This window comes from Nyctibius grandis, chromosome 4 (genome assembly GCF_013368605.1).
Source record: "Nyctibius grandis isolate bNycGra1 chromosome 4, bNycGra1.pri, whole genome shotgun sequence".
NCBI lineage: Eukaryota > Metazoa > Chordata > Aves > Nyctibiiformes > Nyctibiidae > Nyctibius > Nyctibius grandis.
The window spans coordinates 53950433-53975729 of record NC_090661.1 but is presented as its reverse complement, the minus strand read 5'-3'; the positions used below and the strand labels follow the sequence as shown (position 1 = coordinate 53975729).

The following is a 25297-nucleotide window of genomic DNA, read 5'->3' as shown; positions in this document are numbered from 1 at the left end:
TTGCCAGGGTAACTGGGCACAAGGAGCTCAGGATAAATATTTTCTTTAGAGTAAGAACCTTGATACCCAGTGATCTCTCCACTATTACTTGGTCATTTGCTGTAAACAATATCAGGTTTCATCTGTGCTGAGAGCAGACCCTTAGGTCAGTAATGGTGAATACTGACACCAGAAGGTTCTTCATCACTGCAGAAAGCGTCATTAGTGTTATTCATGGGTCCTGTATTAACAACTGCAACAACTTGCACTGAGCTAGGCAGGGACTGATAAGTCACAGTGGAGTGATTTCAAGTTTGGGGCTGCAGATGCTAGTTGGAAATGTCCTTTTTTTCAAGTAATAGGAAATTTCTGCTTTTTCTGCTTGTTTTTACAGTTCCTGAAGCACCCCTGAAACCAACATGGCATAGTTCTCAAAGATGGTGTGCATCTACACCACTACAGCCTGGGTAGCTTCCATATACCTGATTCATATTACTGACAGTTTCGGTTCAGGAGAGTCTAGCCCTGGCCACTCATCCCCTCCTGGGTTTGGTAGTGGAGAAGAAAAAGGAAGATCTACTCAGTGGGGAGTTGTTGGCTTGGTTTTGGTTTTGTTTCAGTGTTTAAGTAGCAAGGTCCTTAACTCGGAGAGTTCAGTTAATAATTCTCAGCTTGCTGGCATAGCTTGGGTGCCTTTGCAGAGTTGTGCAGTCATTCATGTGCTCGTGGTCTCTTGTTTCAGTTCCTCTCCTCCCAGCCCACCCGGCTTCCCCCAGCCCCCACACATCTGTGCCCAGCATCTCAGTGTCTCTGGCCTCAGCTGTGTGGCTCTCCTGGTCTTTCCCTCAGGGCCGAGTCTGCCAGCCTCGCCACCGGCTCACCCCAGCTCTTCCGTGTACGCCTGCTCTCTGTCACGCCGGTTTTCCCATTCCTCTTCTGAGCTGCTTTGTGTCCAGCAGAGTCCTGGTTTTCCTTTCCGGTGTGCTGTTCCAAGGGAGGCATTGGGGTGTCACCATGGCTCCTCCTGCAGAAGGGGAGAGCTCCTGTTCCCCTCCCTGGCTCCCCACATCCATCCCCTGCTTTGCAGCAGCGCTGGATGCTCATCAGACCCTTCATGTGAGCCTGCTTAATGAGTTTAAATGACATAAAATTGTGCCAGCAAAATAGTTTTCTTTGAGGAAAATGACTGAAATGTGCTCAACATTGATGAGCCAAGTAGGAGAGGAGCGCTGCTAGATCTTATCCTCACTAACAAGGAGGGTCTGGTTGAAGAGGTGAAGGTTGAGGGCAGCCTTGGTTGTAGTGACCATGAGATGGTAGAGTTCAGGATCTCATGTGGCAGGAACAGAATAGCTAGCAGAATCACAACCCTGGACTTCAGGAGGGCCAACTTTGGCCTTTTCAAGCAATTGCTAGGGGAAATCCCGTGGGACAGGGTACTAGAAGGTAAGGGGGCCCAAGATAGTTGGTTAGCATTCAAGGACTGCTTCTTCCAAGCTCAAGATCAGAGCATCCCAACAGGTAGGAAGTCAAGGGAAGGGTACCAGGAGACCTGCATGGTTGAACAGGGAACTGCTGGGCAAACTCAAGTGGAAGAAGAGGGTGTACAGATCATGGAAGGAGGGGCTGGCCACTTGGAGGGAATATAAGTCTGTTGTCAGAGGATGTAGGGAGGCAATTAGGAAAGCTAAGGCCTCCTTGGAATTAAACCTTGCAAGAGAGGTCAAGGACAACAGAAAGGGCTTCTTCAAATACTTTGCAGGTAAGCCAACACTAGAGGCAATGTAGGCCCACTGATGAATGAGGTGGGGGTCCTGGAGACAGAGGATAAAAAGAAGGCGGAGTTACTGAGTGCCTTCTTTGCCTCTGTCTATACTGCTGGAGGCTGTCCTGCAGAGCCCCGGACCCCTGAGGCCCCAGAAGAAGTCAGGATAGAGGAGGAATCTGTCTTGGTAGATGAGGGCTGGGTCAGGGACCAATTAAGCAATCTGGACATCCATAAATCCATGGGCCCTGATGGGATGCACCCGCGGGTGCTGAGGGAGCTGGCAGAAGTCATTGCTAGGCCACTCTCCATCATCTTTGCTAAGTCATGGGCAACGGGAGAGGTGCCTGAGGACTGGAGGAAAGCGAATGTCACTCCAGTCTTCAAAAAGGGCAAGAAGGAGGACCCGGGTAACTATAGACCGGTCAGCCTCACCTCCATCCCCGGAAAGGTGATGGAGCAACTTGTCCTTGGTGCTGTCTCTAGGCACATCAAGGATAGGGGGATCATTAGGGGCAGTCAACATGGCTTCACCAAAGGGAAGTCATGCTTAACCAACTTGATAGCCTTTTATGAGGATGTAATCCGGTGGATAGATGATGGTAAAGCTGTGGATGTGGTCTATCTCGATTTCAGTAAAGCGTTGACACGGTCTCCCACAGCATCCTCGCAGCTAAACTGGGGAAGTGTGGTCTGGATGATCGGGTAGTGAGGTGGATTGTGACTGGCTGAAGGAAAGAAGCCAGAGAGTGGTGGTCAGTGGACAGAGTCCAGTTGGAGGTCTGTGTCTAGCGGAGGTCCCTCAAGGGTCAGTTCTGGGACCAGTTCTATTCAATATATTCATTAATGACTTGGATGAGGGATTAGAGTGTGCTGTCAGCAAGTTCGCTGATGACACCAAACTGGGAGGAGTGGCTGATGCGCCGGAAGGCTGCGCAGCCGTTCAGAGAGACCTGGACAGGCTGGAGAGTTGGGCGGGGAGAAATTTAATGAAATATAACAAGGGCAAGTGTAGAGTCCTGCATCTGGGCAAGAATAACCCCATGTACCAGTACAAGTTGGGGACAGACCTATTGGAGAGCAGCGTAGGGGAAAGGGACCTGGGGGTCCTAGTGGACAACAGATGAACCATGAGCCAGCAGTGTGCCCTTGTGGCCAAGAAGGCCAATGGCATCCTGGGGTGTATTAGAAGGGGTGTGGTCAGCAGGTCGAGAGAGGTTCTCCTCCCCCTCTACTCTGCCCTGGTGAGGCCGCATCTGGAGTATTGTGTCCAGTTCTGGGCCACCTCAGTTCAAGAAGGACAGGGAACGGCTAGAGAGAGTCCAGCGCAGAGCCACGAAGATGATTAAGGGAGTGGAACATCTCCCTTATGAGGAGAGGCTGAGGGAGCTGGGTCTCTTTAGCTAGAGAAGAGGAGACTGAGTGGTGACCTCATTAAATGTTATAAATATGTAAAGGGCAAGTGTCATGAGGATGGAGCCAGGCTCTTCTCAGCGACATCCCTTGACAGGACAAGGGGCAATGGGTGCAAGCTGGAAACACAGGAGGGTTCCACATAAATAATGAGAAAAAACTTCTTTACGGTGAGGGTGGACCGAACACTGGAACAGGCTGCCCAGAGAGGTTGTGGAGTCTCCTTGTCGGGAGACATTCAAAACCCGCCTGGGCGCGTTCCTGTGTGATATGGTCTAGGCAATCCTGCTCCGTCAGGAGGATTGGACTAGATGATCTTTCGAGGTCCCTTCCAATCCCTAACATTCTGTGATTCTGTGATTCTGTGCTCGTGAAGAAGGGCTGGGCACATGCATGAGGGGCAGGGAGGAGAGGAGTGCAGCAAGGACCAGAGAAGCAGCAGCTCAGACCCCTCCATCCACTACATCCCTTTTCGGGGACATTCGCTTAGGGTTCTGTTCCCTTAGGGACCCTCTCAGTGGTGATGCTGCTGCGAGAGATGTGGGTGCCTGGAGCTGCTCCTGCCTGGTTTCAGTCCCATATGTATTCAAAGTGAACGTGTAACCAGAGCTTGAGAAGGTACAGGTTGAAATTGCCTGCATCCCTCTGAGCCCGCATATTTTGTGGTTCCTCTATCTCCTCTCTTCCCAAAGCTTTATTTTGGGCAGACTGTTTGTATGGCAGGGAAAAGAACAACCCTGGAAAAAAGTTGCGTTCCTAACACATTTCAAGTCTGTGCTAAAATAACCAGGGAACAAAATTCCTCAAATAAACACTTGCTGGAATTTTTATATAGACAGGGTATGTATTTTTTTCCCAGCCATTGGTCTTGGAAAGAGCTCAACACACAATTTTTTTTTATTGAGTTTTGGCAGACAATAGGTGATATGTAAGGCTAGGCAGTTAGCTGTGAAGTATATGGAAGGAAGATCTTTATAATGAGGAGTTTTAATAGTGGATAATGCTGTTATCCCCAACTGTAACAACTGACAGCTGACAAGCAGCACTTTAATTCTCTTATTTTTAAATTTCAAACTTTTTTTCGATTCTAGTAAAAGATGACCAAACATTTTTGTTTGAATCCTAATAGGTTTTATTTGCAGTCCATTGGGAGAAAAAACAATTGGACGTGGAGTGTATCATGTACCTTTTCATGGCAATGCACTGGTTTTAATTGTTGGGGGGGAATCAGATTTGTATATTTGAGGTACAAGAAAGAACAAACAATAAGTTGGGATTTAGTACGCCATATCCTGGTACAATCTACATATATATTAAGTGACAGAAAAAGGCATAACAATTTCTTAATAGAAAATACAATCAGGAATTTATTTAAAGAAAAAGTATTCAGTCAAACTTTTATGGGATAACTTTTACGTGTTTCTTTCCCTCCCCATTAGTACCTTTGAAATAGCTTACCTGCAACTGTAGTCAACTCTTGGACAAGGTGAAGGAGAATTGTAGTAACACTCCCCTTGTTTTTAATAACCTTAAACACGAACGCAGAAGCAGTAACCTGTGATCGGCAGGAGTGAGGGAGGGAGACGGCGTGTTGGGAGGTCTGAAAGCACTCCAGTGCTAAGATGATCGGGGGCTGTTGTCCACTCCTCACTCAGTTGTTGCCTGGGAGACAAATGTAATCCAGGGATTTTCTTTTTTCCCCTTCCTTGCTGGTTTCTGATTGGAACCGCTATTGACTTTTGGCTTGGAGGAGGTAGTGAAGCAGCACGCCAAGTGTCATAAGATGGAAATTAATCACTAACCGATGGACTTGAGTTCCAATGTTTTCCTTTCTTGTGATTGCTCTGCATATGGGAGGACTAATGACACATCTAAACAGTTAACGAAGCTCTTCACACCTCTGACAGTCAAGAAGGATTCTTAACCAGATGATACTTCAGTTTCCTTTTTATTTCTGCTCTCTTCTGTGATGGTGGGAAACCAAAAGTAACTATCTTAAAAGAGGAACTTTGCATGGTTGGAAAGCTTTGCCTTAAATTACATTTGTTTTTGCTGCTAAATTATGTCAGCTCAGTTGCAGTGAAAATAGAGCAAATCTGCCTTCCCAGTGTTTCTTTTAACAAGGAGTATAACTCTTGTCAATACTGCTTGTGTGAGAGAGTTTCTGTTTTTCAGTGAGATTATTTTTGGTTTTTGCAAGAATATGGACAAGCCAAACAAATTTAGCTTAACAGTAATGAAAGGTTTTGAAGTTACTCTTCAGTAGTGACTTCATGTTGTAAGGCCCTCAACTTGAACTAACTCCGATGGGTTTTGAGGAGTAATCTCTTCCAGGTAGATGAAAAGTCTGTCTTGGAAGTAAATGAAAAAACAGAGAAGTTTGGAAACAACGTGTTGTGTTCCAGCAAGTACAAATAAGGTAGATGGTATTTAAGTGTAGCTTTTTTTTTTGAGCTTATCCCATGCTGTAAGGAGTAAGGAATCCAGCAAAGGTTTTCTCCTGAAAAATGTTCCTAGTTTTGCACATTGCTTGCTTAAAAGGAAATTTTGTGTTCTTCTTTCTGTGACGCTTGGATGGAGCGTGGAAGTGGAATTTGAGAGGTTTGGATTCTATTTTTGACTCTGTCCTTTGACTAAGAAGTCACTTACTAGGCTTATCACGTCAAGTCTCTGGCTCATTGTCCCGTATTTAAAACAGGGCTAAACTTAACAACCTCCTTTTTGCAAACCGGTTTGAGATGTGTGGCGCACAGCTTCCACCGCTGACACCAGCAGTGGATCTTTCAGTCCTCTGCTGTAGTGCTTTACCGAAATGAAAGCCCAAGAGTCTTCCTTGCTCTCTCTCTCTAGACCCTTGAATCTTGTGCTTTTTGGCCATGCAAGGGCCCTGCTTCACCTTGAGAGCTGGAGGATGTCTCCCCGTAGACTGTTCAGTGGCCTTCTGGTAGGGTGCTCTTGGGAAGCAAGGGGAGAGACGAGCTTGAACCCTGCCATCCTGAAGAGGCTTGACCCCATGTTCCCGGTTCCACCAGAGCAGCGTGCAGAAGATGGTTCCTTCCTCATCCTCTCCAGCAGATGTGCTTGTCTCTGAAAGAAAGTGGTTGCGGCTCCTGCGGGTTGTGCCAGCCCCTCTCCTTTTCTTTTAAGCCAAGTCTCACGTGGTGATGGGAACTTGCTAGATGCTACCACACAGCCATCCAGTGACGTTGAGAAAGAGTTTTCTTTTTCATCTGTTTATTTTTTAGGGGGAGAATTTAGTGCAGATTTGCTGTCTGTAAGCTCAGAAGGAGGTCTATAAGCGCTTTGTACGTTGCACCATGTATCCTAAAGCCGTCCGTGAGGCAGAGGAGCGCTTAGGAGTTGGTAGGGCTCCACAAAGATGACAAGTTTTCAAAAGGAAACTAGTGTCTGGTTTTGGTCTTCCTTGTGGTTTTAGAAGGTAGTATCCCACTCTTGGTGTGACTATTTTGTGTGTGTGTGTGTTTGTTCTTTGGCACATGAAACCGAGCGCCTTGCTCTGCTGATAGAAGTTGAAGTTGAGAAGAGGGCTGGCCCTGGCTTGAAAAGCATCTAGAGGCGGTAGCGCAGCCTCCCCTGCCTGTTCCAGAAGATGTCAACATTTACCAAAAATGTTATCATAATGCCTTGAAAGCCTGCCAGTGGAGTTCAGTCAATAATTAGGATGGGTATTTGTTTTTATGTATGCTCAAGCAGACCAAGGCTGCTCCTGAGCTATCTTTTTGTATGCTTTCATAGTGGAGCTGAGGGAAAGTTGTTTCTCTGTTTGTTTGAGAATTCACACAAAACAATTCAAAATATCTGCACCCTGACCTCTGGTGGGATCAAGACAAGGGCTGAAATTGCACTGCTTGTAACTGCAGAATAAATACTGAATTTTAGTGTAGTCTTTGCGTTACAGATTGACTTGAGTTGCTCTGTGTGTCCAGAAAGGGTAATTACAGTAACTGTTGTTTTAACTGATCACAATTTCACAACACCCTGAAATGCTTTAAACTCTGATTATACTGTGGGCTTTTTTTTGTTGTGGGTTTTTTGGGTACTTTTTTTCCCTTAGGGGAGAAAAGATGATTAATTTCATATTGTAGTATAATGGCACTGATGTCATGTGGTTGAAGGATTAAGTCCCTTTATTTTTAAAACAGTTGCTAGGGTGTTTAAAGCCCTGCTTTTTAGCCCGGTTGTTAGTATAACAGCAAAAGGAAAAGAAACTCACTTCCAAAAAGAATCTACTTTTCTTCAAAGTTTCCGTTTAACAGTAACTGTAGCTTCTTATTTTTCCGATATGGGGTGATGGGGAAATTGCCAGATATTATTAAATCCCATTAACTAGTAACAAGAGGGGGGGAAAAAGGCAACCAAACATTCGTTCTTACTTTTTTCCCCCCAAAGTGTGATTTAAAATATACAGTCACAATACATTATTAATGGAGCGATAATCTCTGGCAAACAAACTGTGTTCACTTCGGTCAGACAAAAAACCCAAACCCGCTGCTTTTCCTGACAAATACTGCTAAATAAATAAGGCTGTGCCATTAGATCAAATATTTGATTTTTTTTTTTAATTCTTTTTTCTTTGCAGAGTATTGGAAAGGGGTCCTTGTGGTGTATAGACCCAGAATATAGACAAAATCTTATTCAGGCTTTGAAAAAGACACCCTATCACCCATATTCGCATGTGTTCAGTACACCTCCCACATCTCCTCAGGCATATCAAAGGTAAGAACTAGATGCATTTTACAACTCTAAATGTTTTCATCCTGTGTTGCGTATGAATCTTGGCTAAGACGTTAAATGTAATTAAGCTGTGCAGTTTGGAAATGTACTAGCAAAGAAGGCCCGAGAGCGCTGGCACAGCCTGGCCTCACTCAGGTGCATCCGGGACACTTTACCTGCCCGTCCCCTGGTCTGGTGGCAGACAGTCCCCCGAGCGGAGCTTGCAGTCCTGCTCCCGCGTGAGCCTCAGAGCCTTTTGGCAAAAGGACACCTGAAGTTAAAGTGCATATAAGCAAACGGAGAGCTCCCAAATGTCTGCTTATCCCCTTTGCGGTAGGTGAAAGCACAGTACCCTTGCTCGGGGGAGACAGGCTCGTTTTTCCCCCTAAGTGTGCTATGGGGCCTGTGTTGGCTGTGCCACCACCTGGACTCCATGGGAGCCCTGCGCCCGGGTGACTTCAACAGCCTCTGTTGTAGTTATGCGCTCCCTGGGCGAGTGCCTGCCCTCGAGGTTACCCCAGAGGGGCACGGGGAGAGCAATAGCCATTTTTCTGCCTTGCTTCGGTGAAACAGGCGTGGGGCGGGTTTTTTTCATTTGTTTTGCAGTTGGCTTTGATGTGGCCATTGCTTACGGCTGTTAACGGAGGAAGAGAGAGAATCTACGACTGCCATCCGCCAAGCGGGGAGTCAAACGCCAGGATTTGACACAACTGCTTTCTCCACGCTGCTCATATGGAAATTGTTCTCTTTGCTTTTTCCAAAGTGGCAGCGTGTCACGGCTGGGTCAGAAGTGCCGGTCGCGGCCAGCACCGTGCCGCACCCTGCGGAATCGGGAAGGTGTCTTTAACCAGCCGTGTCAGGGTCGGCAGCACCACCGGGACTGAGAAGTGGCTTCGAGGGCTCTCGTGGGGCTTGGGGGCGGTTTGGGTTAGTGTTGAGGCGTGGCGGGGAGGGCTGCGGGGGGCCGAGGATAGCGGAGGGGACGCGGGGCCGACGGCGGGAGAGGCCGCCATTGCCGCCCGCCATTTCCTCCCGGTGAGCGTGATGGTCGCCATAGCAACGCGGGCGTCTCCCTGGCAACGCGCAGGCCGGACAGGTGCCGTCGGTCGCGTGGCGGGGCCGTGCGGCGCTGCCTGGCGGAGGGGCCGGCCCTTGGGGCGCCGCCGCGCGCCGTTGCCGTGGTAACGGGTGATTCCGCGCGGCCGCGGCAGCCGCTTCCGCGCCGCCTTGGAAGCGGGGACCCGGCCCGGGGTCTGTGCTCCGCGGAGGTGGGGAGCGCCGCGGGCCCTGCGCTGGGGGTTTTCTTTTTGTCCCCCTGTTGACGTGAGCGGCTGCCTTGGGGTGAGCCGGCGGCGGGCGGTGACAGGAGCTGGGGGTCTCCCGGAGCAGGGGCAGCTGCAGCGCGGGTCGCTCGGACTCGTGTTTCACGTGGAGCTCCAGAAAAATATTTTCCATAGTACCACCCCTAGAAGGGATTTTCTCACTTTGACTTTTCCCCAGCTCCCAGCGATCCCAGCGCCACTGTGCTGTGCAGAAGGACAGAAAATAATTTGAATAATGGCATTAAAATTATAATTTGTGTGTTTGAACAAGGCTTGTTGAAGCGTCACTTTATCCTTTTTATTGCCTTTTTTAAGAGTATTTTGATTATGCCTGTACAGATTTATTCAGAGATTCTCATATCAAGCAAAAGTGTAATGCACATCTGACATAGAAATGGCTTTTGATCCCTTCTAATCCCTGCAAGCAAAAAAGTCCAGCAAACACACACAGTTGAAAGCAGGAGGATCTCCATTTTTTTTTTATGCTTGAAGTGACTGTTGGCTTAATGGGTCGGGTTTTCCGGAGCCACTGTGCAATTTGCTGGCAGATGCTGCCTGCAGGAGCTGGCAGATAGCTTTTCCAGGTTAGGCTGAAGGAAGTGATGCAGCAGCGCTGGCGTGAGCAGTCCTTGCAGGGACGAGCCCGTAGAGACGCCCCGGCTGGGTGCTGGGTGTCGAGGAGCCTGCCCTGGGGCAGCTGCCCTGCGCCCTGCACAGCCCTGTGCCCGCTGCTCTCCCGTCCTCGCTGCGTGCAGCAAAGGACGCCTGCGGAGCCACAGAGCTCGTGCAAAAGTCATGCTGCCGCCTTCTAATGGGGTGGGTGGCCAGAACCTGGTAGCCTGTTTTTATGTGTGGGAGAGGAGAGGTGTGCTGCCACCTGCCAAACAGCATGGGGTTTAAGGAAGTGTTTTGAAAGACTGCCTGCTTTCGCCGATGCGCAGGTGTGGCTGGGCAAATGGCAGAGCTGTCTTCTGAGCAAGGGAGAGGAAGGGTGCTATGAAAACACCTGCAAGCGAGTCCCAAAACTGAAAGGGAAACTTCCTCCGAAACTGTGGGATATCAGAGCTGCTGCTACACTGCGTGTGCTGCCAAGCACTTTCGAGTCTTCCTTGTAACAACTGCATCATGAAACAAAGAGCTTGCGTGGCTGCGGGAGCAGATGCCTCGCAAATAGAGGCCTGAAGGAGGCTGGGTTTGTGTGAAGAAATTGTGTTTTCGCTGTTATTTTTAGCTGGATATCTTTCAGCGGTTCCGCTGTCAAATAAAACTTCATCTTCCCGTGGTTTTCTAAAATATTTATTTATTCATCTGCTAATGACTGGCGGAACATCAACACGAGGCTGGTCTAGGCCATCAGTGACTGCTGAATTAATTTAATTATGCATGGGCAGTTACGTGGCAAAATAATTTTTTCAAATTTATTTCTGATATATTCACTAGGAGTTGGACGTTCCCTGTGCATTTGGAAAAACAGTAATCCCATATGTAAGTGATTGCTTTCTCATGTGTTCAGAGGCTTCAGTAATGTGTAGAAAATGTAAATCCACTCCACCATCATCAGATCTCCAGAGCAATACATTGTCATAGTAACAAATTCCAAGGGAAATTTTTCTGATAGTGTAGATAATATGTCTAGAAAAAATCCTTGGGTGGCAGAGGTTTTGCTCTCCATCCGTCTTGCATAACTGAATCCCACAACTAAGAGAAACTGTGTCACCTGATATTAATGAAATGTCTGGGACCAGATAATTTGCTAATATTACTCCAGCCTGTAGTAACGGGATTAATTGGAGGAATTACAAGGTTTATAAGGATCATTTGGTGCGATTCCACAGGGGCGAATTGACCTATTGCTTGTCTTCATCAGATGTTTTAAAAGCACAGGGATACACAAATGAATCACATGTTCTGTTTAGTATCTGCATAAGCAGCTTAGAGGTGAATTGAGCACAGAGTGGAGGAATGTATTGTAAAAATATCCCAAGCAAGATGTTCACTGAACAGACAAATTCTCCTTTTCTAAGCAGAGTTAATTACATCAGATAATTTAGCTTTACAACTTCGCTAGGGCATCCTGCATAAACGTAACAGGGAGGACCTTTTATGAAGGAGTTTTATGATGTGAACCCACACATTTGGATGGCTGAGTCAGTGTTATACTTCTATCATTTGAGATTAGACATACAGCTCAGATCAGAAAGTCTGACTTACTTTGGGCTTCATGTATGGAAGACCATAGTTTCAGTGGAAAAGCAACCTTGCAGTGTTTGTACATAAGAAGGAACTTCAGACTATAGTTGTCTGAATTGCTGCTGCAATTCAGGGTGAAGCCGATTATCTATAAGCTTGAAGAAGAATAATAATATAGCAATGCGAATGATTTAACTTTAACTGCATTGGATGTGTATTCTTAGAAAAACAAAACTCATGCCAAACCAAAAAAAAGGGAAAAATATCTTTATGTAATTCTTCTAATTGAAGCACGTATTATGCCATTTACGATGAATTTGAAGGGTGAACTAGCACTGATACACAGCATTATAAAGAAAAAAGTGTTCTTAGTGTGGAAAAATTGATGTTTCTTTTTAAATATTTACAATTGTGTTGGCAATAGCAACCTTGAAATATAGACACAAACCTTGTTAAGTGACTACATAAGTCAGTGCCCTGATAGTTCAGTTATATGTTTTATTTCTAGTTTTCTGACTCTAACTGAACTGTAGGTGGAATTTTCTCTTCTGGTAGTGCTTTGAGGAGATCTTGAAATGGATTTTTCTTTCCTCTGAATGTGTTACATGAGGCTAGTTCTTTAATGTTTTCAGCAATAGAAGGAAAAACACTACCAGAAAATGTAATGTAAAATAATAGAAATTATTAGTTTCACAGATGCATAAGAAATTTTTGAAGGTTTGGGTGACCTTCTAGGAGTGTTGGCTACATCCCTTACAGACTTGTGGAGCATTTTTCCACTGCTTTTAATTTTTCTAGTGTGTTTTGCTAATTGTAGTTTGTTAAACCAGTAGCAAACATTGACATATATGTCCTAAGCTGATGTATACCTCATGAAATAGCAAACGTGCCAGAGACAGGAACTGAAGAGTGGTTTCTTTCTTGCATTGCCCCAGCCTGCCTGTTCATAAAGGCTTCATTGGGTTCCTTGTTGGTTTGCTCCCTCCCATTGAAACAGCTCCTTGGGTGAGCTTGGTTGACATGTTCTGCCTTAGAAAGGGTTGAGATGCCAGTTAGTCCTGAACTAGATTTGTGCTTGGCTTTGGACGTGGAATTCTGCCTTGCACTTCAAAGCATTTTGATCGGAAAAATACTCTGCCTCTCCTGGTGGGCATCACTCTGTTTTGGCTGGCCTGCCTTCTGTAGCGAGGGCTTGAGCCTTCCAGGGCTGAAACCGACAAGGGAACATGGAGCAAAAACTCGACTGCAGCACAGTTTCAGTTGTTGAAGAGCACAGTTGATCCGCAGCCTGTGTACGTGATGCCCATGGCTGTTGGCAGAGCGGGTGCTGCAGAGCTGCCCCTCTGTGCTGCTGGGCTCCTGGCTGGTGCTGCAGCCTCGGTGGCTTGGAGGGACCGGGACCCACAAGAAGCTGGCAGAAAACCACCTCTGCTTCTTGTGTAGAGTCACTTTCCAGAACAGTATTTCACTTAAATGTGCACAACTTCGTGAGCTGGTTTTCCTTTCCCCATCCAGAGGGCCCTTGACAGGCTTGAGAGCTGGGGCCTGTGCGAACCGCATGAGGTTCAACATGGCCAAGTGCAAGGTCCTGCATGTGGGTCGGGGCAATCCCAAGCACAAACACAGGCTGGGCGGAGAATGGATTGAGAGCAGCCCTGAGGAGAAGGACTTGGGGGTGATGGTTGACGAGAAGCCCAACATGAGCCGGCAGTGTGCTCTTGCAGCCCAGAAGGCCAACCGCATCCTGGGCTGCATCAAAAGAAGCGTGGCCAACAGGTCGAGGGAGGTGATTCTGCCCCTCTACTCTGCTCCCGTGAGACCCCACCTGGAGTACTGTATTCAGCTCTGGGGCCCCCAACGTAAGAAGGACATGGAGCTGTTGGAGCGAGTCCAGAGGAGGGCCACGAAGATGATGAGAGGGCTGGAGCACCTCTCCTATGAAGACAGACTGAGAGAGTTGGGGCTCTTGAGCCTGGAGAAGAGAAGGCTCTGGGGAAACCTCATAGCAGCCTTCCAGTACCTGAAGGGGGCCTACAGGAAAGCTGGAAGGAGACTTTTTACAAGGGCAAGTAGTGACAGGATGAGGGGTAACAGTTTTAAACTGAAAGAGGGTAGATTTAGATTAGATATTAGGAAGAAATTCTTTACTGTGAGGGTGGTGAGACACTGGAACAGGTTTCCCAGAGAAGCTGTGGCTGTCCCCTCCCTGGCAGTGTTTAAGGTCAGGTTGGATGAGGCTTTGAGCAACCTGGTCGAGAGGAAAGGTGTCCCTGCCTGTGGCAGGGGAGTTGGAACTAGATGATCTTTAAGGTCCCTTCCAACCCAAACCATTCTATGATTCTATGATCCCTTGTTGCATGTGTGGAGCAGGCGTAGGCCAGTGGATCACAGAGGGCCTGCAGGTACATGAGTGACCAAACGTTTTATGAAACTTTACTGGCCTGGGATTTGAAAAATTTGGAGTGGCTTCTGTTTTATTGAATTTAGTGTGTCTTATCACTATTTCCTTCTGCTGCTTCTGGCTTCACTAAGAATGCTATGAGCTCCTTAAACATTCATCACTTCTCCAGTGTCTTGTCTTCTGATATCTGTTTCTGATAAAAATATTTTTCTTTATTCTTTATCTCAAGGTAGAGATTAAGAAAAGGGGACTTTGTGATTATGAACCCCTGTCTAACTTTTGAAATTTATTTGTAGAAATACAATTAAAAATTAATGAAACTTGGATTTCAGGAGAAAATGTTTAGCAGCCAGGACCTGCCATCGCTGCAGGCCCTGTGGTACATGGCAGGAGAGGTGGCCTGGGCACACTTAATGTTTGACTTGAACTAAAAAAAAAATTGTGTTTTCCTATTTTGAGACTGAAAACGCACAGTCTTAACTGCTCTTAGTCCTAACTTTCTGCTTCCATCTCACCAGGACAAGTCCTGCCAGTGTATGGTGAGGAGGGCGAGGGGTGGCTGTGTGGCAGGAGCTCCCCGGGCAGTGCCGGTGCGGGGCCCTTGCCCTGCCCGTGCCTCCTGGTCCCCCCACATGCTGCTGCAGTGAGGAACTCGCTGCCATGTGCTGCCAGTATGCAGTTTGCATACAGCCCACTCCGGATGGGGAACTTCGGAGCTGTTACAAGGATGTGAAACAGCCAAGTGTTCCCCACCAAGGACAGCTGTTGTACATCGGCTGCTTAGGAAACTGCTGCTACTGGAACAACTCCCTCAAATATTTGCGGGTTTTGGCTCTACTGTCACAAGCTTCACCCTTTCGCAGTTTTTAATTGACGCTAAACCTGTATCAAAGTCAGTATGTTGTAGGTTACCGTCTTGGACGATGTGTAAGCACTCTTTTTATCCATACACTTTATAAATTGAGATTGGAAATGATCTTCTGTGGCCATTTGGTGAAGCTGGTGAAACAACCTTTTCCCATTCACTGAAACTTTGAAACACTGAAAGACACTGCAGGGTGTCTCCCTGCAAGAAGGAACTTAGGAAAGAAATTAATTGTTTGTCCTTTGCCGTTTGGAAACACAGATTTAATTCTGTATTATTGTTTTTGCTTTCGATAGGAAATGAAGCTGACCATAGAGCAGTCTAATACTAATTTCTGTGCATGTTACAACCCCTTCATCAAGATCGATCTAGATATTTTACTTCCTGGATAGAGTCAGAATAAGTTTTCTTCTCTTGGTATAGTGCTAAGGCAGAGCCTTTGGGGAATTTTGTTTTGCTGTTTTTGTAGTTCAGAGATCCAACGAAACGCAAGGTCTTCCAAATTACGCCCTGTGACACCATAACGTGCCTGGATTTGAAGAGCATCTATACTTTGGGATTATGCTGCTTTATTTCTGTTTTTTTGGCAAGTTAAAGAGCATTGGTTCCACTTGATGCCAGGTAGGAATAGGAAAGAAAAAAGAACTTTTGCTTGAGTGGATGTCTGTAATGCTATCAGTGCATAAATATTGAAGATTTGCCAATCCAGGACTTGTTTTCTAACATATTCTTATCAGCTCTCTAGCCAGTAGACTTCTGTGATATGGGAAGTATCCCACTGAGCATAGTTTCAGAAAACAGATCAGCTGTTACCTTTTGAAAGGAATTTCCTTGTGCCTTATAGTATGAAGGAGATAGAGGGGAGGGAGGTAAATTGGGAAAGGTGGCAGCAGATCCTGGATGGAAGAAGAAGAGCAGAAAGTCAAAGTCCGTCCTCTTTTACACAACAGTTTTGTGCATCCTTTCTGCAGCACCCTTCTGCTCAGCAGGAACGGCTGGTGGAAACACAAATAACCCTCTAATCATATCTTCATTCCTCTCAAAATTAGATAAATGCTTCTGAGCCTTCTCAGTGGACATGTTTTCAATTCTTTCTCATCCATACCCCAAAAATAGTACTAATGTCTTGATTCCCATTCGCTAAATACATAAAGGCTTGATTCTTTGAGTCTTTGTTTTGACTGTGTGTTTGCAGACCTTTGGTAAAGAACTGCAAAGCAGCATCCTTGGCCTGTCATTTTTCTCTACATGTGGGGCTGTTGTGGTTTAACCCCAGCTGGCAGCTAAGCCCCACACAGCCCCTCGCTCACTCCTCCCCAGAGCCGGGGGAGAGAATTGGGAGGGCAAAAGTAGGAAAACTCATGGGTTGAGATGAAGGCAGTTTAATAGGTAAAGCAAAAGCTGTGCACACAAACAGAGCAAACCAAGGAATTCATTCACTACTTCCCATCGGCAGGCAGGTGTTCAGCCATCCCCAGGACAGCAGGGCTCTGTCACGCGTAACAGTTACTTGGGAAGACAAACGCCATCACTCTGAATGTCCCCCCTTCCTTCTTCTTCCCTCAGCTGTATATGCTGAGCATGATGCCATATGGTGTGGAACATCCCTTTGGTCAGTTGGGGTCAGCTGTCCCAGCTGTGTCCCCTCCCAGCTTTTTGTGCACCCCCAGCTTACTCACTGGTGGGGTGGTGTGAGAGGCAGAAAAGGCCTTGACTCTGTAAGCACGGCTCAGCAATAACGAAAACATCCCTGTATTATCAACAGTTTCCAGCACAAATCCAAAATGTAGCCCCATACCAGCTACTATGAATAAAATTAACTCTTATCTCAGCCAAAACCAGCACATTCCCCACCCTTTATTCCATACCGTTTACGTCATGCTCAGCTCCCACACTATTCAATACGTCCTCATTAGCCACCACCCCTCTTCCCTTCCTTTGATATAATACACAGATATAATTTCCCTGGTCTATCGACCACCCCTGTGAAATGTGTATAAAATGTCCACAAAATGTCCACTGAGTTCATTTAGTCCATGACTCTGGGCTCTGTCTGTTATGGTGGTCAGCCAGGACAGGAGAGGTGGTGTGTTGCGTGGAGTTACTGGGCACCAAAGCCAGCTCAGGTTGAGTCACTGCTGCACTTAACACTGCTTCACGTAAGGCTTGTCCTCCATTGGCTCAGGTGGTTCCTGCTATAATAATTCCTATAACACCCAACTCATATCCTGGGTTACAATAATTTAAAGGTATATCCATTACAGTCTCCACCCCTGGTACCTTTGGACTAGACCAGAGGGTTTAACATTGCGATGAACTCCTCCCCTTACCCCTACTCCGGGTTGGACTTATCCACAGACTACAGTCTCTTAGGAGTGTACCTGCTCCAAGTGGAGCCTTATCTGTGAGCCACAGTCTCTTCAGGGGTATACCTGCTGTGGCATAGCCTTACCCACAGCCATAGTTGCTTTGTGGTGCACCTGTTCCAGTGTGGCCTTCTCTGTGGGCCACAATACCTTCAGAGATATATCTGCTCCAGCATGGCCTTACCCATGGCTGCAGTCCCTCCAGGGGTGTACCTGCTCTGTTGTGGGCTTCTCCATGGCCACACTCTTTGAGGTGCTCCAGCATGACCTCATGCACAGCCATAGATGCTTTGAGGTGTACCTTCTCCAGTGTAGACTTATCCTTGGGCCTCAGTCCCCTCAGAGGTATACCTGCTACAGCACAGACATAACTATGGCCGCAGGCGCTTCGAAACGTACCTGCTCTGGCATGGACTCATGCACAGGTCACAGTTGCTTTGACTTGAGTTTGCATTGGAGTTCCAGCCTGTCCCGTACAGTAGGACAGAAACGTCAGCGATGCCCTGGCCATCCACAGCCCAGACGCATTGCCCTTGCTGTTATCAAAATGTTCCCAGGCACAGCAGAGTAAGATGATAAGCACTACAGCAAGCACTGAAAGCAAAAAGGAGCCACTAATGAGCGCTAGACTCTAGTGTACGGTAAGGCAAGCAAGCCCCGTGGCAAGCACAGGAGCTGGTCGGTTAATATTTAAACAGCAATAACAGCTGTAAATTCAGTCTAGGACCTTCCAGTCAAATCTGTCATTATCTCAAACCCTTCGAGCCCCACGTTGGGCACTGTGTGGTGCTTAGTTGCCAGCTGGGGTTAAGCTTTGGCAGGGGCAAACACCAGCTCCTTGCTTTATGTCGTTATTATTCATAGCCCCGTTTGTCAAACAGTCTTCCCAGTTACTTGGCTTTTTAGGCTTTTTTTTACCCCCCTCCTCTGTGCCTTCTGTAGATAAATATAGCCCTATTCCAAAGATAGCCTGGAATGGTACCATAGATATTTCCACTTCAGCTCATGGGAAAAGGAAAGTCTAGGGATGTGTTTTGAAATTTTTGTTTGTTTGTAAATCCTTCTCTAGCTCTGGGTATTTCCCTAGGAAAATTGTTAAGAGTGGCCTTATTGATAGGGCTGTGAATTGCTGACTGCAGAAACTCGTAAGCATGTGGGTGCTATGCTTCTGAGTTTGTCTTCTGCAGCCCCCCATCCCTCTTCTTCGCTGTCCCCAAGGTGTGTTCTTGTGCCGTTAGGGCACGTGTTGCGCAATGCATGGGCCATATGGCGTAGCAAAAAGCAGAGAGCATGGGGCACACCTCTCCTTTGGCTACTTGGCAGTGTTCAGTCCACCTCTCGCACTTCGTCCCATTAATAGCCGTTGCATCACTGTTACAGCTGCAGCGGTTGCGTGGATGGCGAAGCCTGTGTAATGCAATTCAGTAACAGTTCACTGAAATTTTAGCAGTTGAAAGTTAGGAATCAGGAACAAGTGTTTGTGTGATGAACAGTGGCTGACATGAGCATCACATTTGTTAATCATACAAGATTACAGCAGTGGAAGTCATTTGACTTCTGCATTTACAAACATAGATTCATGAAGCTTGGGAAACCAGAAATAGTATAATGATGTCTCACATCTTACTGCTGTTGGATTCAGAGAAGGTTTTTTTATTTCCAGAACTCAAGTTAAATTTTTAAATTTATTTTTATTTTTTTTATTTTATTTTAGATTTTCTTCATTTGTCTATTAGTTATTGGACTTCTGTCCTGTGGTTTCTTTAGTAAGAAAGATGTGCAGGGAAAGTCACCGTATTTATGGTTCTGTTTTAAGACTGACATTCTTAGAACAGTTTCTAATGTCTTATTAATAGTAATAAACTTGCTATGAGTAAAAAAAAAAGTTATGATAATTTCAGAATCTTTCAAACGGTAGGGAAGGGGTGGCTTTTCTGTAATGGTTTTCTGTAAGGCATTCTGCAGTTAACTCTTCGTTATTTATTTAATATTTGTTTAGACTCAAAGTAAGGTACATTGACTACTTCCAAGAATTGCAGCTCTGTCTTGAACAAAAACCTGTGTGGACCTTTCATCCTTTAACCTAACATTTGAATGTATATTGGGGAATAGAGAACATGTTTAAAGTGTGAGGAAGCTGCTGGAGTTTATGTGAAACTCCCAATATTTGTGTAACCAATTTGTTCCATATGTAATATCCTCCTGAGAAGGTCAGTTCTGTCCATGGGTTCAATGGCCTTGGCTAAGGAAAGATGCCAAGCAGACTTGCATTGCAGTCTCTTATTGTGTTGGTACAGGCCATTTGAGTCCAAGAGCTGGAGGAACTGGCTGCAAGTGACCTGGTTTCTCCCCAGGTCATAACAGAAGGTGACAAATGTTACACAAAACAACCTGATTTTCCATAGGGAAGTGTCCTGGGAGATGAGCATGGCCAGTGAGAAACAATTCCTCTTTTCTGTGTACAACATTAGTGAGAAGCAGAACACAAGAGGGTCCCATTTTGTTGCTGCACCTGGTGTGACAATGGAAAATCCTGACAGGGTGGGGTCCAGGTGATGGAAGTGGCCCATCTGGCCTTGGGTTACCCATCAGAGGTAAAAAAATAAACTAGACAATGGACCCTCAGCCTGGGCTCTGGACCAGCTGGCAGCAGGTTGGGATATCTTGAACTTCAGGGGAAGGTGGACCTTCAGACCTCGCAGACCAGCTGGTCTTTGTCCTGAGCAAAGTCCTCTCTGGTTTCCTTATCTCCCAGTCATAGGAGGCACCTGCATACTAAGCCAGGCTTGTGGCAATAGTGTTTCCAATTGTTTTATACATATAGTTAAAAGAAAAGTGCAGTTGCATTTCATACCTGTGGTAGGTGTCTGTGTAATCCCTGCCTGTGTATCTGACCCAGTATTTCTCAAAGTACCCATCAGTCTTCCTGCAAATGTTCTTTTAAAAAGCACAGGTGTCCTAAACCTGTAGTAGAGCTTTTTCATTGTCATATTGCAGTGCCAGTGGCCCTGAATCTTAAAGTGAAAGGCAGTTCTCCTTGAAAGCTATTTCTTTAGTAAATATTTATTCTCAGATAAAAAGCTCAAACAAATGACTTAAGGGATGAGTCTGTTTAGCCAACACAATTTTTCTAGGATACGTATGGTCTCCCAGCATATAGATATGTGTATATACAGCATGCCGATAGTATAGTATCTGTATATAGTTTGGTGTGCTTTCTGGAGAAGGCAGGCTTTTTCATTTGTTTGAAGAAAGTAAGTTTTGGGATAATTTTGTTTGTTGATATTTGAATGCTCGAATAGTGATTTTTTTTCATCATCATTGCCAGTTATGACTTCACTTCTGATGTCATAAAACCTCAGCTCAGGGCTAGAGTTGCCACGTGCACGTCATGATTACTGACCTTATTTTTTGTGGCTTTTATGACTCTTCATCACCATGATACCTGGATCTCTATTGTATCCAGTTTTTAATGTGTGTGGATCCATCCTCTGATGGTGTCATCCTACCATGTAAAAGTGATATCCCTCCTGTTTTGATGGGACTGAGTTTTGTACAGATAAAACTATTTTTCTAGAGTTGTGTCCTTTCACAGGAACTTCTGTGGCTCAGAGGAATAAAAACTGAAAGGGCTTAAGCAGTGTTAAAATGTCTCATTTTGAAGTTTTGGAACAAAAAGCAGAGAGTCTTTTTTCATACTGAAACTTTCTTACATTTGGGTTTTGAATTTTGACTTGGAAAAATCAAGCTGCTTGTTTCATCTGAGTGAAGTATTCATCTAAAAAACTGTTTTTTGGAGAAGGTGGGGGGTCCTTAGTAGAGAAATTTCCGTCCTCAGCAAAGCCCTGTACAGCTGGGAAGAGACTCTTCCCCACATGTTCACCTGTTTGTCCCGAAGGAGGTGAGAGCTATGGCTCTTTGCTTGTCCCGTGTGTTTTATGCTGCAGCGGCCTGATAAAATGTTCCTTCTCCTTTCCCCTTGTGAAACAACTGCTCAGGACTTGCACTTCTTGGTTTTTTTTTCAGCAAAGCCACGATGAAACTTTGAAGGCTATATTTGATTATTTGTACTGGATTTTTTCACAGATGTTTTGGCTTAGTTTTGAGAACCCCACAGTTGTTTAAAGAACATCTGTCAGGCAATTTTTGGTACATCTAAACATAAAAGAGTATTAAGAGGCTGTGTTTTAGACAGATTTCAAGAAACTCTCCTGTTGGCTTTCTGTTCCAGGTGGCCCTGAAGGCAGTGTGTATGTGTGGGGTGCTCGTTGGTGACATTTGTTCTAAATTAGAAAACTATTTGTAAAGTGCAGCATTTGCCTTTTTTTTTTTTGCTACTGGTTAAAAAAAGGGGGCGGGAGGATTAGGCAGTGTATAGATTAGTTAGTGGAACTTGCTACCACGGGAGAATGCTGAGGCTAAGGATTAAGCAATAGTCCCCCAAAAGGTGGAGTTTTGTTTAACTACCATGTCCAGAGCTAATACAAATGCATGTGGAAGAGGATACTAGACCTCGTGGGATTTTTAGTTTTCAGTCAGTCTCTCCGATATTTCCAGTCCGCATGGGCTGTAGTAGCAAGCACAGATTTACGGGGCTATGCTGCTCTTCCCCTTTCTGTGACACTACCCTCTCTGACATCTGTTTGTGGAAACCCTGGACCCAACAGGCTGTTGGTTTCATCCAGTGTGGTGGTTTTGATGTTGTTACACTTTTGATAAGATTTCCTGTTTTGAGTCTGAGGCTTTTTCCCTCTATGACTGTATGTTGTTCTAGTGATAAATGTGCAAACCTCTGGGGGTTTCAGGGCACAGGTATATGTATATACAGTGTCCTTTTTATGTCAAAAGGCAGCCTGGCTGCCAGGGAGGCTGCACTCTTTTGTGCTTAGAAACAAAATGTACTGTTTTAGTGCAGGTGACCTATTTCCATTACAGAAGAATAAATACAGCAACAGCGGTAGGAGAATTGCTTGAGACAACTGGCCTGAAGTGGGTTTGTGTAAGCAGTTTGACTAGCAAACACATTAGAGAAGTTCATTTTGTTGATGGATAGCGTGCGGATACCAGAAGAGGAGCATCGGTACGGTTGCCGCCTGGCTCTGCTGCTCGGGGTGACGTTGGTGGGGTTGTCACTGACACCTGTGTATCTGTTTACAAAGGAGCATGGCTTCCTCCTCCGTGTTTTAAGATCATTTTTTCCTTTGTGTAAGGAGGATGATTGAAGAGACTGTCCAGCTCAGATACAAGTGCGGATCGGAGTTTCATAGATGATCTTTCCTTTCTTTTCCTTCTGACTCATTTCTGCTTTGTTGGCAATCTCCTCCCATTAATTGCCAGAACTTGCTCTGTGGGCTCATGCGTATACTTCAGTTATGTATGGTAATTTTTCATTGCTCTGCTTTTAAAGCATCCAAGATTGCACAGCCAATGGGTCCTGCTAATACAAATGTAAATGTATTTCTTTCTTGGCTTGCTGCAGCATGCGTGCACTTGTTAAATTTTCTTTTCATTAGCCTGTATGACGTTCTTGGTATTAGAATCACTACTACATGCACTTTATTTGTGAGTGGAATAACTGTAGTTTATTATTCTGCCCTTTTCGAAGGTAGTAGTCAGTGTCCAACTCTACACAGCTGGTGGTTTTTTGCATTTGTTGCTTATGGCCCCTTATACCTGACTGCTCTTGCCAGTTTTCTCTGTGCTGCAGTTTTTAACCTCACTGATGGGTTCTCTATGTTGTCTGCCTGGATAATATAAATATTGCAGAGCTCTACACCTCTCACTGCTTTTTTCTGTAGCTATTTTTGTCAGGATTCCATTATATATCCTTCCAAAAGAAATTCTGTTCAAACAGTGGTTACAAGCTTGATGGAAAACTTCCTAAGGTTAGTTTGAAAAGCTAAGATGTTCAGAACAGACTCTTTTTTTGACACTTTAACTTCAGTGGTCAGAAGTGTATATCATTCTGGTTTTTAGTCTTGTGTGAATATGGTGGTGGTGGTGTTTTTTAGGACAGAATATGTGAAATTTGGAAAAATTAATTGCATAGTAATGCAGGTACTGAAGACTTGAGTTATTAAAAACGTTGTGAGGCTTTAAAATATCCGTGCAGCATTGGGAGGTCATAACTGATGGCAGTACAGGGTGCAGGTTCCACTAAAAGTGTATGAAAAAGATGTAAATTTAGCAAATTTGGTGTCATTTGGGTTTCATTAATTTTTATGTTTAATCCAGATTAGCAGATGGGGAAAAAAATGTAAACAAAAAGGAATTGGGTTACTTTTAATTATGTAATTTACCTGAAAAGACACTTCTTTCCAGGCAGCGGTCTGATCGATGGCAAAATTCATAACAGCTCCCCAGCTATTTAATATCTCTATTAATTGGAGTTCCTTCTCTATATGAAAAATTGTTCTCTCGTTAGCTGTTTTGCATGTGGAAGATGAAGACGACCATTTTTCTCATGAGATTAAAAAAATAAATAAAACAATTAATTAGAATGAAATAATTTTCTAAACTTCAGGGAATTAATAACAAACAAAGCTTCTGGAGTAACCAGCTTTTATTTTGCAACTTGCAAGTGTAAGATAGTATAAAAGGAAGGCTTTATACAAACACATTTATTCCATGGTAGTTTAAGAGCCATGATCAGCTATATTGCTAAAGCGTTATAGTCTTTTGGTTATTAAGTGTATTTTGCTGCTTTTGCCTTCATGTGTAGAAATAGACTTTCCTCAGATTTGGGAGAAAAAGAGAATGGAAATTTGTGCTGGAAGTAGTAGAGCTGGTCTTTTTCTGTCTCCCTGGGGATGTTACCATCAAAACTCTGCTTTGAAAACAGGGAGAAAGTTGTATTGATGAGCTCTGTATTTTGTAACAATATGGAGCAAGAGCTTTAGGAGTTCAGTTTGTGTGGAGTGGCACTGCCAAAAAAAAAAAAAGTTCCTTTTTGCCTATTTCTGTGCCTACGTGCCATCCTCAGTTCGCTACAGCGAGTATGAGCTGCCCCTGAGAAGTGTGACTAGCACTCCGCGGGTGGTACTCTAAGGCACTAAGTTAAAAACCCCACTAACAGTTGCTGTCTGATCAGTTAAAACCCCCCCAAAGCAACAGAGGAAACTTTTCACAAGCTGTTTGGATTTGCCACTGAGTTTGCCCTTTGGCTAGTCTAAGACAAGAAAAACATACTTGAGCTTTAACCATACCGTGTGTGACAGTGGCATGCAGCAGTGTCCAGACTAGTTCTCAAACAGCTGCCTGAGGACTCTGGGAGCAGTATCTTCTGATTGCTCAGCAGAGGGTCAGCTCTGGGGTTTGGTTTGGTTTTATTTTGTTTGGTTTTTTTTTCTTCTGTTTGTGTTTTCTTTGTTTTTCCATTGCAAAGTAGTTTTAAGATGCTCTTGCTGCCCTTGTACAATAGTGAACTGTCCTCTCAGTTGTGCTAGTGAAGACCCTTGTGTAGTTGCACTGTAAATGGAATCCTGGTGATTTGGTTTTTTCTTGAAGGAATTGGGGCTTGTCACCGAGGGCTGAGAGCTTTCTTAAAGCATTCCTACCAGAGAAAATAGGTCCTTGAACCGTAATCTCCCTGAGGCTAGTTAGATGGCACAGTGCCATGCTAGTAAAATTATGCTATGTCTGGCTCCCAAAGCAGAGTTTCTGCACAGAAGAGCATGGAGGCATCATCATGCTTTGTGTTGACTCAGGTGTATTCTGGCAGGTGAGCGCTACAGACCTGCCTTAAAGGTTTCTTGACTTGCAAACCTGTGTTCTCAAGTCACTTACATGCTATTAAAAAGTTTTCCAGTGCCAGGTAAAGCAACAGTTGGGGAAAGAGGTGCTGCACCTCAACTTCATGATTCCTTGGTCTTCACAGGCTTGGTGAGACAAGGTAGTTCGCATGGCATAGTTCAGCAACCTGAACCTCTCAGCCTATGCTCTAATGCAATAGCAGTAGAGCAGCCTGGGCTGGCACAGGAGTTTGGACCGCACCGAAGCAGGCGAACACTACCTGGGGACTCCAACCTGGGGAGAGGGAACTGGCAACAGGAACTGATCTTCACTTGCCGTCTTCTGATTTTCAGTTTTCAAACTGCAAGGTAGAAAAGGGAGGTTGCTTTGATGCTATAAACAAGTTAACAATATCCCTCTGTGAACGCAGGCACTCGGTTTTCATGGGGGTGTCTCTCTGGCTCTGTTGTATTGCTGTTGTGAACAGACTTTGACACTTAGATGGAAAATTTGCCATTTTAATAGCATGTG

General features: G+C 45.2%; 1 protein-coding gene across 1 annotated transcript in view; it reads left to right on the top strand.

Annotated features, from left to right (window-relative positions):
* FOXN3 (forkhead box N3) overlaps positions 1 to 25297 on the top strand; it is a 146117-nt gene that overhangs the window by 22999 nt on the left and 97821 nt on the right. The window contains 1 exon segment of the mRNA XM_068398244.1: positions 7758 to 7894. Within this exon segment, the coding sequence (XP_068254345.1) occupies positions 7758 to 7894 (137 nt within the window).